A 14,198-nucleotide genomic window follows, 5' to 3' on the forward strand; every position below is an offset into this window, starting at 1 on the left:
CATAAGAAGAGCCATACTAGATCAGATCAAGGGTCCATCTGTTCACACAGTGACCAACTAGCTGTTGACCAGGAACCCACAAGCAGGATGTGGTGCATGGAGGAGGGCCTCCTCGGAAGACCTAGTGGATGGGCAGGATCATGGTGGTCCTTTAAGTGTAAGTTTTTGGGCTCCAAACTGTTCTTTAAAGATAATTTCCAGCACTTTGAATTAGTATTGGAAAGAATTGAGAGTCAATGGAGCTGGAGTCAATTGATAAAAAAAAACACCCAACCCTAGTTAAAACTCTCACTGCTACATTTTGTTTCAGCTGAAATGTTCAGGCGCTTTTCAAAGGCAGCTCCATATACAGTGTATTGAACAAATTCCAACCCGGATGTAACTAAGACCTGTAACAGTGGCCAGATCTTCTTCCTCCAAGAGAGGGTACAGCTGGTGCTTCAGTCTGTGCTGAACAAAAACAATCCTAGCTGAAGCACCACCTGCCATCCAGGAGTAATGTCAACCTCAGAGGATTGATTTTTAGATGTGCTGAACTTTTGTACTGGCATATTCTGATCCATAAGTTGGTATTCTACAGTTGTTTTATTCTTGACAGATAGCGCTGTGTCCTAACAGTATGCATTACTGTTAGGGCATTACTATGGTGCATTATGTCAATAAGAGAATATGCCCCATGCAGGAAAACACATGGTGAAAACAACTGGGGTCTTGAATTAAAGCGAGTGAGTAATCAATAAATTAATAAAAGAACTGCAACTGGAGTTGGCTAACATTCAAATTGTCTCACCCTTCCATGAAAAACTGCTCCTTATACCTGAGAAAATCGAAATGAAATTCCTCCTACAGGTTTCACACACAGTTAACATAGTGGATATATAACCCTGCTTGTTACATTAAAAATAAATGAATAAATAAAAGCAACTAACTCCTGCTACGAAATGTACTTTGAACCCTCTTCACTGACTATGTTCTATACTGAAATAAAATTGAGCAGGCAATGTTCACTCATTTGATATTTGAATGCTCTGAATATTTACACATATGAGTGGGTTCGATATGTACTGAATACATGACTGGTAATAGTAAAAAATAAGCAGCAACCAATAATAATTTAGGACAAACTATATGTTTTTGAAAAGGAGAAGAAAAGTGTACACGTAGATCTAGCCAGATATCTCAAAGTGGGGGGAAACATATATTTTAAAAGCATTCTAAAACTGAAGCCTAACTATCACACAGTTAATCTGTCGGAATGCATTATCAATTTGAAAAAGCATACAGCTAAAGCAACTTTCTAAAACTAATTACCCTAACCTATAGATTGGATAGCCTCCATGAGTCCATGCTATTTGGCTATATTAATAAACATTGCAATAATCAACAAAACTATATTTCCAAAAACTAACAGACAGTTTGATTTTCTGGATTTATGTTCACTTTGCATTAACTGATAGCAGTTGTTTCCAAAGATTTCTATAAATTTGACTTCTTTTAAACAATTCATACTGCCAAGCAGTAACTTCTTGAATATGTTGCAAGCGTAATTGTAATGGACTGGGTCCAAACAAAGTTAAAATAGAAAGCAACATTCTTATTTTATATTTTCCCCAAGTGTAAAGAGAAAAGGTGGTAAAGCTGTAAACAAGCAATCCTAGGCAGTAATGTGCTAGAATTTGTGCTTACTTCCTCCCTCCATCCATCAGAGGAATTAAAGATTTTTATGTGACAGAGCTGATGTGTTGATCAATAAAACGACAACAATCATTTACACTGAAAAGTTTAGCGCAGTTCCAAGAATCTGCATTAACCATGCTGGGTGGTTACAGCAGAATCAATAGACAGCCATTGCACTTAGTGAAGTGCATAAATAAAGTACAGCTACATTTTTCTATCCAACAATGAATACAGATTAAGGAAACTATCTACTGGGAACTTCTCTTGGAATGAACGTGTACATGGTGTTCTTGATCCCTTGCTGTTCATTTTAATGTGTCTTGTGTAAAAGTGAATTACTAGCAAAAGGGTTGGGGAAGGGCTGCTCTAAACAAAAAAAGAAGTTGGTGGCTCTAAGTTGTTTGTCATCAGTTTTCCACAACCCCACAGTCACCTCTGCATATCCTATTCTCCATCCTGTCCTCATGGTTTATATGCTTTGGGAGAATGAGAATTTCACTGGTACTTTCTGCCTCCTTAGGGAGGATGTGGCGTTAAGGCTGGCGAGCCTTAACTCCCAATTTCCCTGCTTTTTGGTGCTTGGTTGAAAACTGTACATCCTTAACGTTGTTTTGTAAACCAAAGGTTTTTTGTTTATTGAATTGCACTTATATATCACCTATTTGTAGCCAACAAAGGCAGTTTACATGAATTCAGAATTCAGTCATGCCTGTAAAGGAGTGTTTTTGTTTTTATTCTTATAACCACTCTGTAAGGTAGGTCATTATTGTTGCTGAAGATGAGAGCCTGAGGAATCATATTTTGCCTAAAGGCTAATCTTACACCTGATGTTCATTGATGGTCAAATAACAGCTGGGGGAGGCAATTTTAGGAGAAAAACATCATGGGAGGAAATAGTCAGTCTCCCCCTCCTCCAGGTATCCTGTGGCAGTCTTCTGCTTTAGACTGCAGCCTCTGAAGTTGCATGTGGTCAAACTAACAACAAAGTGCAAGACAAACGTCACGTTTGGTCTTATGGCAACCCCGGGAATTTACGATGAATGAGATTTACTAGGAGGAGGGCTTTCTTCGCTGTGGCACCCCGGTTGTGGAACGAGCTCCCCAGAGAGGTCCGCTTGGCGCCTACACTGTACTGCTTTCGTCGCCAGCTGAAGACCTTTTTATTCACTCAGTATTTTAACACTTAATTTTAACTTAAATTTAAATTTTACTGTTTTAACTCTGTATTTTAATCTTATATCAACTAAAAATGTAATAAATAAATAAATAAATAAATAAATTAAGACTACTTACCAGCATTGGCCCTAATTAGGAACAGAATGTTTTCTATGCACTAGTATAACTGGGAGTTATAGATCATCTTTACTCCTAACTGAGGCCGCAGATTTTCATCTTACTCTTAGGCCTTAGCTAGACCTAAGGTTTATCCCGGGATCGTCCTGGGGTCATCCCTGTTCATGTAAATGACACACAGGATATCCCGGGAGCAAGCAGGAACAACCCCGGGATGATCCCGGAATAAACCTTAGGTCTAGCTAAGGCGTCTGTATCTTTGAGGTGGGCAGATGAGTAACTGGAGTAGGTTAGCCTCCAGGACTACACAGCTATTGCTATTTTACACAGTAATGGGTAGTCTTTTTGGATTGATGTTTCTTTCTCCTTACTTCCAAAACTTCCAACTTTAATTGTATTGCATCCAGAATAGCATCTGGTAATTTTACCTGGCATTTAAAAGGCAAACAAGCCTAGAGAATTCAAGCAGAAAGAGTTGAGGCATCTCATGGCCCCAGTAAATGAAAACTATTTGTAAAGATTTGCATAGAATATCATGTTTAAACGTGAAAAATTGTTAACTTCAAATAATCATAATCATTGTTTAGATAACATTTTAGAATTTGTAAAATGTTTGCCATAGATTAATTTTGTTGTAACCCTTAGAACAATCCTGTAATACAAGTCAGTATTACACTTGTTTTGCAGATGGGGGCTGAGAGGGTGGCTGGTCTAAGACCACCTTGTGAGTTGCATGTATCTAATGTTAGTTTAAGTTAAGACCCGTTCATTGGATTCAACCCAATGAGTTCATAACAGATTGGGATCATCTGGATTTAAACTGCAACCTCTTAGTCACTATGTTACATCAGCTCTAAAACCAAGTTGCTGAAAATTATAAACAAGTAAGATTTTTTGAGTGTGTTCTTTTTCCCTTTCTATCTAGATGGTGTTGCATTTTAGTTTTCAAATCTACTAACTTGTGCTGATTACTTGAAATAATGGCAATTAAACCCGCATGTGGAAAAAAAAGGGTGGTTATTGAAAACATAGCAGTAGAGGATAAAAATAATGATGTGCCCTTGAACTCATAACACTGCAGTAAGCAATTACCTTATAGAAGTAAAGACGACACCCACATTACAGCACTGCAGCTTTGTTCTTTGTTTTCAAAGACTAAGCTTTGAAATCCTCTACACAATACCTGAACACTCTGTATCAAAGGACTTTCCTTCTTGAGTGTTATTTAATTTAATTAGAGATAATGCAAACATGGATTTAAACACTGATTGCTGAGTTAGAAAAGAATCCCCAGAAAACACTGTCAAGAAATTAATCGATTTTGTTTTAATCTTGTAAAGCTTCCCTAACACCAGCGTACCTGACTGGAGCGCCTCTGCTCTGTGCAGGTTTCAACAGAACTGTCACAGTACTGTCAGTTTGATTTAAAGGTGTTTCCAGTTCATAGGGTGGCATAGAAGGTGCTGGAAATACAAGAACAGAGAAAGCAGACTTATTTAATTTGTACCTTTCATATAATTTTTACAATCTTGGCTTTAAAATATCCTTCTGAAGGACGGATAGACCAATTCAATGAAAAGAAATTTAGAACAGAGTCCTGTGTACATAGAAAGATATGCTAAAACAATAACTGAATCTTTTGGAAATAAAGCAGCTTATCAATAACAAGTTAAGCAATAAGGCAAACAGTAAACTAAAGTGGTACATCCTGCAGCTGTATTAGGACATTTTTCTATGGATTGAACACACTATATTCATAGATAACATTAGTTTCATGTAAACTGAAGTTATCACTTCATAATTGGTTATCACATAGATAATTGCCTTCTACTAGCCCCAAGATAAGTTGTTCTTAAATGCAAAGGAAACTAAACTTGGGATCCAATTATCATCATCTTTTTACAGAACTTTATGATTTTTACTGTATCCTTCTGGGTAGGTTGTCTGAGTTAGGATGCAGAGGTACTGTACTGCAATGGTTCCACATCTACTTGAATGGTGGATTCCAGAAGGTGTTGCTGGAAGATTATTCCTCTGCCCCATGGCAATTGTACTAAGGGAATTCTCAGGGCTCTAATTTATCCTGTATGCTTTTCAACACCTACATATTGGGAGAGGTTATTTGGAGAAGTGGGCTGAAAAGATGTCACCCACATGTGGATGATACCCAGGTCTACTCTCCTTTTCATCTAATGCAGGTGAGGCAACTGATGCTCTGAACCAATTGTTGGGCAGGGTAATGGACAGCAATAATTTGAGATTCAATCCAGAAAAGATACTTGTGGATGGTTTGTCTGTCCAGTGAACTGGTGTTCCGGTTGTTCTGGAGAGGATTTTACTCCCCTAAAGGAGGTATGGGCCACTTGTTTTGGTCTACAATTCCCATCAACCCTAGCCATCATAGCCAACTAAGAGGGACACAAATTACAAGCCAATGGTAACTTCCCTCTTGGGGAAAACAGCAGTGGTGGAGGCAGGATATTTTCATTTGGACCATGGGGGGAATGTTCAACCCACCCCAGGCCTAATCTCAATCTGCACTGTTATATACATTAAATGTATCCACACTTTGTACTTACCATCTAGTTTAACCAGTCAGAGAACTCAGAAATTAGGTTGTACATCAATCAATTATAAATATTACAGAATGTGAGCCATACACTTGTGCTCACATTCATGATGGATAAGTAAAGGAATAAAGAGCACAAGCATGCCTACTGTTCACTCATCATCTCTTATATGCACTCAGCATCATTAGAGAGGTCAAGAGATGTGAAGGCCTGGAATAAAAACCAGGGGGAAAATGGGGTGGCAGAGAGGGACGGACGGGGACTAGAGAAAACAAAACACCATTTCCCCATTTTCTCCCCCAGGAAATTTTGGAAAAATTGAGGAGGGAAATAGCTGTTTTCCTAATTTTTCTGCCACTCCATTTTTTCTGTTTCCCCCCCAGGCTTATACAGACTATGTTTGTATAGCTCGTATGTATATGGACTCTATCTGAAAGTATGCTGGATGTACATATGAGATGGAAACCATCTCATACAAGTTTAGGGAGTTAACAATATGTATTAGATTATATATATTTTTACAGAGTGACAAATGGCAGGAAGTATTTAGATGCTACATTCGAGATATGCTAGATAATAGTAAAATTATATTTAAATAGAACAGAAATGTTGTTTGATACCTGATATCTTTGTGGTGAACTGACTTAGAACAGGAGGTCCAAACCCTTTGACAGTACTGGCTCTTATAGTGAAAGAATAAGTAGTTCCAGGATACAGTCCAAAAAATAAGCAGTGTGTTTCATTCCCATGCTTTAAAACACGTCCACTTTGGTTGGATAAATCTATTTCTGGGTCAAAGGAGCTGACAGCCTTGTAGGTGATCTACAAAAGAATAACGAAGTTATAAAATATCCTCAGCAGTTGGACAAAGATTGCATTTTTATCCAGTAAACCCTTCTGATGTGTGCACTGTCAGACATTTTATGATAAGTTATCTCACTCCCCTATACGCTTCAAATCCGGAATTCAATGAAGGGACACAGGTTCAGACAAAACTGTTTTGAGTTATTACTTTTAAAGATACAGGGGCTTAGAGGCACCTAGATTACAACTATAAAGGCTATGGTTCAGACTTAAGCTAATACCTTTAAGTTGCTGGTTTTTCATTTGTATTTTTTTAAAAAACAACAACAGCATTACTCATGGTTTTGCCCCAAAATACAAACCAGCAAAAAACAAAACCAGACTTAAGTTTGTAAAGGGTATACCTACATTTTAATTGTTTTGTGCATAATTGCACTTTGTACTGAAAAGCATTACTGAGAAATTCGGTCTGAAGACATGAACTATGACAAAATGGTTGCATAGTGCTGTTAATTATTATTATTATTATAAATAAAATAACAATATTGAAAACAGCTCTACTTGGAACTATGGGCAATTCTGGGATGCTTCTCCAAAATTGAAATAGTTAGCTGTAGGGTAAGAATGGCCTACATTACATTGTCCATTAGAATAACACTCTAATGAAGCCAAATGTGGCTTGCTTTTCTCTTTTCTATGATACTATTAAGTATCCAAAATGCTTTGCAGTAAGAATCATCCTCTCAACTCTATGAGCTATGTCTTTAATATTCCTGAGTTACAAAGCAGAATGCCCGGCAATATCAAAGCCAAACAGAAAGTCCCCATGTAATTCAGATTCAAACCAGATATGACCCCCCTGGAAAAAGTGAAGCAGAATTTGAGGGGGCAGGATTGCAGTTTGAGATTGATAAACAAATGGGCAAAGAACACCTAATTTCCTTGAATGAGTTCAAATCTCCAGGGCCCGATGAACTGCATCCTAGAGTAATGAAGGAACTAGCGGAAGAACTCTCAAAACCGTTGTCTATTATCTTTGCAAAATCATGGAAGACGGGTGAGGTGCCGGACGACTGGAAGAGGGCTAACGTTGTCCCTATCTTCAAAAAGGGCAAAAAGGAGGAACTACAGACCAGTCAGTCTGACATCCATCCCTGGGAAAATTCTGCAGCAGATTATAAAGACGTCAATCTTGAAAAAACACCTTGAAATCAATGCGGTGATCACTAGAAGCAAACATGGATTTGTCAAGAACAAGTCCTGTCAGACAAATTTGATCTCATTTTTTGATAAGGTAACCTCCCTTGTGGACTGTGGACGTCATATATCTTGACTTCAGCAAAGCTTTTGACAAAGTGCCCCATGATATTCTGATTAACAAACTAGCTAAAAGTGGGCTAGATGGAACAACTATTAGGTGGATTCACAGTTGGCTACAGAATCGGACTCAAAGAGTACTTATCAATGAAACCTTCTCAAACTGGGGAGAGGCAACGAGTGGGGTACCACAGGGCTCAGTCCTGGGCCCAGTGCTCTTCAACATTTTTATTAATGATTTGGACGAGGAGGTGCAGGGAACACATCAAATTTGCAGATGACACAAAATTGGGTGGGATAGCTAATACCCTGGAAGACAGAAACAAACTTCCAAGTGATCTTGATAGGCTGGAGTGCTGGGCTGAAAACAACAGGATGAAATTTAATAGGGATAAATGCCAAGTTCTACATTTAGGAAATAGAAACCAAATGCACAGTTACAAGATGGGGGATACTTGGCTCAGCAATACTACAAACGAGAAGGATCTTGGAATTGTTGTAGACTGCAAGCTGAATATGAGCCAACAGTGCGATATGGCTGCAAGAAAGGCAAATGCTATTTTGGGCTGCATTAATAGAAGTATAGCTTCCAAATCACGTGAGGTACTGGTTCCTCTCTATTTGGCTCTGGTTAGGCCTCATCTAGAGTATTGCGTCCAGTTCTGGGATCCACAATTCAAGAACGATGCAGACAAGCTGGAGCGTGTTCACAGGAGGGCAACCAGGATGATCAGGGGTCTGGAAACAAAGCCCTATGAAGAGAGACTGAAAGAACTGGGCATGTTTAGCCTGGAGAAGAGAAGATTGAGGGGAGACATGATAGCACTCTTCAAATACTTAAAAGGTTGTCACACAGAGGAGGGCCAGGATCTCTTCTCGATCCTCCCAGAGTGCAGGACACGGAATAACGGGCTCAAGTTAAAGGAAGCCAGATTCCAGCTGGACATCAGGAAAAATTCCTGACTGTTAGAGCAGTACGACAATGGCATCAGTTACCTAGGGAGGTTGTGGGCTCTCCCACACTAGAGGCCTTCAAGAGGCAGCTGGACAAGCATCTGTCAGGGATGCTTTAGGGTGGATTCCTGCATTGAGCAGGGGGTTGGACTCGATGGCCTTGTAGGCCCCTTCCAACTCTGCTATTCTATGATTCTATGATTCTATAATCAACCAGGGTGTGGATTAAGGACAGTATCGAGTTGACTATTAGTCAACGGTGTGTCTGATTGACACATCCCCGCCTTCTCTTCGCCACTCAGTCCTCCTGTTGGTATCCCATCAGCTATTGTGAGTTCTGCAAGCTGGATTAGAGTGGCAGCAACTGCTTTGGTTGCTCTTGCCAGGGGACTCTGTAGTTGCTGAAAATAACCAACTGTGTGCGATGAAATAGTCAATGGTGCCCAATACACAAAACGATAACCAATGGTTGCTCAAATAATCAAGTCTGCACAGTGTTGGTTAACCAACCACGGTACTCAAGAGAACATGTGAGAGCTCATGGTGACTGGGTTCAGATGATACAATAACCAACCACTAATTATTTAATCCACCGTTGACTATTTAACCCACTGTTGGTTATTGTATCATCTGAATCCAGTCACTACGTATGAACCCACAATAACCCACTGTTGGTTATTGTGTCATCTGAACCCAGTCACTACGAGCTTTCGCATGTTTTCTTGAGTACTTCAACAGGCTTTGTATTCTATTTGTGCCATCTTAATTGCTAACCATCTACTTTAACTGATTTCAAACTAAAAATGGCTCTAGACATTTGATAATGCAAAAATAGGCTAACCCATGCTATCCCAAAACTTCCCGATTGTCATTTATAAGCAGGTGCTTTGTTAGTCTGCCACACACATGCATAATCTTATATTAATCGTATTTAAATTCCATAGATAAATTACATAACTGTGCAAAACTGCACACAGAAATGCACAAAACAACTCAGACCAAACCAAACTTGTTCTCATGAAGGAAACAGTTATGGAGTTAGTTCAGATAACTATATCCAGACTTTTTGTAATTTACTATGTTTTAGTGTGAACATTAGCTTCTCTTCAAGGAATTGCAACTTGAGCCATACAAACATGACTTCTAGTAGTAGTGAAACTCATTCTGTACAGGTCAACTACAGGTTAAATTAACTTCAATTCAGCACTGACCCAAGGTAAGCTCATAATTTACAGAAGCTCTCAGTTTTGACCTACAGAATTAGATAAGGTTACCAGTAAGCTGAAACTTTAATTCTGAATAGAATGTACGTTTTAAAAGACAATGCACAATGTTTCTTGATGTCACATATATCAGTTTCATGCTTGAAGCATTGTGTGCTTTAATGGATCAAGCAGTTATGGCACAAAACTGAAGATTTTTTCTGAATTTAGCAAATTAAGTTATGACATACAGTTTAAGTGGCAGATATCACATATTTGTTCTCATGTTATTTTAGTGGTCTGGTGATCTCATAGGGTTTAATTAGCTCCTGCCTACTCAAACATCTCAGACTCTTAGAGCCTGACTATTAAGACCTACCATCCATTCAATGCATGTTTAGTATGCTACCTATTGGCACAGTGACCTCATGCATGGGGCCAGCGGAGCACTCCATCTCAGAAGGCCATTCCAGGTTCTGCATCGATCTGCATAACTCCATTACGCCAGGAACATTCACCATAAGCAGATGTCTTCCCTGGGATGCCATGCAAAGCCATTATATGGGAAAGATCAGGCGTATACCATCATGAAGATATCGTTGTCTCAGTGGGATCACACCTAAATGCCTGATACATTGTTAGTAGTTCAAATGCTGTTGGTGCCAGCACTCACATACTGGGATGGATACGCCCCATCTGCCTCACACAGGATGTCATGATGCTTATTGCAACCAGATGGCAGTGTCAGCTTTTCATAACATATTTCATGTATAGTGTGAGAGGTTTGATTTCAATTTTTAATCACTATACTTCCTATGCAACTCCCAATTTTCATTTCAATTAAGAGATATGTATATATTGATAAGGCAATGAGATGCTACCTAAAAATAAACTAAACATCAGGAGACAGATACAAACAAGACTAGAATCCATGAAAAGGTGCAGCTGATCACTTGTGTACGAACTCTTAGCCTTCCTGGTTGGTGAAATCAGTGTGGTCAGATTTACCAGTTGGGCTAGTGAAGTAATGTTTCATGGTGGTGGTGGTGGTTGTGTACTTATGATATGAAAGAGGTTGTGATATGATCTCAATGGAGATAATTTTTTGGGGGGGTAACCTCTCTTATTTGCAGAACAACATGCCCCTTTTTGGACAATATGTGCGAGTGAGGGTTTCTGGATGAAACTGATTATCTAGATCCCTTTCAGTCTGACTTTTGGCCTAATTTTAGGAAGGAAACTGTCTTAGTCAGTGAATGACTTGCACCAAATGGACAGTGGGAGTCTAACCCACTGATCCTCCAAGTGATGGCATTCTTCTGGGACATCTCAAGGGAAAGGGGATTTTGCTGTGTTGAGTTGGGAGATAGGGTCAGTAGACAGTGCTGGGGGACTACCATTCTTCCCTTTGGCTAGTGGCTTCTGAACTTCCACAAAGCACCATCTTGACCCATGCTATTTAACATCTACGTGAAACAGCTAGGTGAAGTCATCTGGAGAATTAGGCTGTGGAGTCATTAATATCCTGGTATCATTTATCTTATGCCAAGGAGGAAGCAGAAACTTTGAACCATGGTTTATGAGCTGCGAAGGACTGGATGGAACAAACCAAACTGAAGCTTAATCCAGACAAAACAGAAGTACTATTGGTAGGCGGATCATATCAATTGGATTTGGGTGTGCAGCTTATTTTGGATAGGGTTCCATTCCCCAAGAAAGATCAAGTATGTAGTTCAGGGGTGTTCTTGAGCAGGCACACCTGTTAAGATTCACAGGTGGTGTTGATGGGTGCCTTTTCTAGTTTTGACTGGTCCTCCAGTTACAATACTTCCTGACAAAGTCAGTCCTTGTCATGGTCGTTCATGCCTTAGTTACCTTCAGAAAGCATGACTCTTATTCTATTTGACTTGTACTGGTTGCCAGTTTGTTTCCGGGCTTAATTCCAAGGGGAAGTGTGGTGTAGTGGTTACAGTGTTGGACTTGGATTTGGGAGACTGGGTTCTTAGTTTCCACTCAGCCACGAAGCTCACTGGTAACTTTGTGCCAGACACGGACTCCCAGCCTGACTTACCTCACAGGGTTGTTGTGAGGATAGAATGGAGAGGAGAATCAAGTATGCTGTTTTGTGCTCCTTGGAGGAAGGGCGGGTAGAAATGTAACAAATAAAAAAATCAAGGCACTGTTTTGGACCTTTAGAGCCCTAACTGGCTTGGGACTAGGTAACTTAAGGAACACTTTCTTCCATATGTTCATATTTAAATGCTTCATCCATTACACTAACATTAAAACCAGTCAACTGACTGCTAATTAGTTTCTGGGCGAAGTACAAAGTGTTGGTTATTACCTTTAAAGCCCTATGTGGTTTGGGTCCAGGATACCCACGGGATTTCCTTCTCCCATACAATCCGCCCCGCACACTCAGGTCCTCTGGGGAGAATTTACTAGAATTTACCAAAACTAGGCTGGCAACTGTTACCCGGAGGACCTTTTCTTCTGTCTCTCCCAGACTGTGGAATGGCCTGCCAGAGGAGATTCATTAACTTAATACTCTCTCTGAGTTTAAGACAGCCATAACAAAGAATCCCTTCCAGCAGGGCTACCCAGATGAATTTTAAACCTAAGAATTTTAAGATGTTGTGATTGTTATTTTAATATTGTATCAGTTTTATACGTTCTTTTAATCAGTTTTATGTATTTTATTGATATTGTATTGTTGTATTTAATATTGTTCTCTGTCTTGATCCAGAGGGACAGGTGGGTAAGAAATACAATTATTATTATTTTTGCTGGTCTGTGACCGTAATAAATAACAATTTGATTTGAATTATTATTATTATTATTATTATTATTATTATTATTATTATTATTATTATTATTAGTCTTACCCCAGATATAAGACATAGCAGGAATAGGGCCAAATGAGATCTGTCAGACCTTGACACTTTATGGCTTCAGGCACCTGATAAAAACATGGCTGTTTAAGAAGGCTTTTGGCCTAGATCCTTTTGGCTAATCAGGTTAACATTGTGCTTCTATGATTATAAATAGAGCAAGAATATAACCCAAGACTTCAGTATGGTAAAAATAAACAACCACTGTGAGAGACCATGATTGGACCTGTGGCAAAAGATTATTCAGGTAATCACGGTCTGAATGTCACTCGAATGTCACCCGAATGTTCATTCTAATATGCAGACAGCAGCTCTGATCCGAAGAATGGACGTCAGTACCAAAAGGAGGGGAGAATGGGAGAAGAGAGAGGAGGGAGGTATAAAACAGTTTATTGAAATAGAGCCCAACATGTTTCAGGTATAAAACCCTTCTTCGTAGGCAACTCTCCTCATAAAACTCTTCCACAGTTTTATTTTTGTGGCGCTTCCCACTCAGTTTTGAAAGGTTATGGACTTACATAGCCTAAGTAAAAAATAAATCACATGAACAGTCACCTTTTGATTACCAAGAAGAGCGCACTTAGTTAAACTAACTGGTTAGTTTTCCAAAGACATATCTTTTCATAATAAATTATCTTTTTATAATAAACTTGCCTGCAGAACAGCACTGACAGTTCGTAATATAAAATTAGGTATTTTTCTTTTCTTTCATATCTTGGAGGCATGTGTGTTTTTCATAACATTTCAACAACACTTTCCGCAAGTGAAAGAAAAAAATAAATGTAAGGGTTTGGTCAGGTAAGAGGTTGAACAGTGATTATGGGCTGACAGCATAATATGTGCAGTCCTTTGTCAGTATTTTTTTGAAAGACACGAAGGGCAGAGGTTCCGTATAGCAAAGAACACTGTTTGGGTGTTTTTTTATAAAACCAACAACATGCAATTTCATTGAATTTACATTTTAAAAGCCTAGCTTATTTTATTTAATGCCACCTGTTTGTTATTACAACAGCTTTGCAGAACTGCAACATTGCTCAGTATACATTCTCTCTACTATTTTTGCCCTTGAGTCATAGTCTAGTGGGTGCTTTTGTTAGCACTAAAATATTCATCTGTATAACTAGGCAGAATAATATTACAGACTTAGTAAACACAGGGCTTTTTTTTTACTAATCCTGCTAACACAGTGGCGTCCTTCGTAAGGTAAACATTCTTATATTATAAATTATGCTGAGTAAAAGCATTGACTTCCAACATGGGAAGGAAAGAAGGACATGTGATAGGGAAGTTCAGGATGAACTTAATGAACTTTTTGAATTCAAAAAGAAAATGGCCATTCTGTTTATTTCATTTGTCATTCTAGCCCAGGGGTGGGTAAGTCTGAGAGGTTTGGGGGGGGGGACTTACCACCCCAGAGAGGTGTACTCTTGCTACTGCTGCACCACTGAATTTGGTGGTAGCAAATAAATAAATAAATGGTGAATTTTGAC

The 14,198-nt window shown here is 39.0% G+C and overlaps 1 protein-coding gene across 5 annotated transcripts in view; it reads right to left on the reverse strand.

Annotated features, from left to right (window-relative positions):
* The window catches only part of PTPRM (protein tyrosine phosphatase receptor type M), a 527,195-nt gene that overhangs the window by 223,280 nt on the left and 289,717 nt on the right, over positions 1-14,198 (reverse strand). For all 5 annotated transcript variants that reach the window (XM_063130578.1, XM_063130575.1, XM_063130573.1 and 2 more), the window contains exons 10-11: positions 6,161-6,362; positions 4,331-4,433 (exon numbers count right to left, since the gene is read on the reverse strand). In XM_063130578.1, coding sequence (XP_062986648.1) covers positions 4,331-4,433; positions 6,161-6,362 — 305 coding nt within the window. The remainder of the gene's footprint in view (positions 1-4,330; positions 4,434-6,160; positions 6,363-14,198) is intronic.

This window comes from Elgaria multicarinata, chromosome 7, assembly GCF_023053635.1.
Source record: "Elgaria multicarinata webbii isolate HBS135686 ecotype San Diego chromosome 7, rElgMul1.1.pri, whole genome shotgun sequence".
Classification (NCBI taxonomy): Eukaryota; Metazoa; Chordata; class Lepidosauria; order Squamata; family Anguidae; genus Elgaria; species Elgaria multicarinata.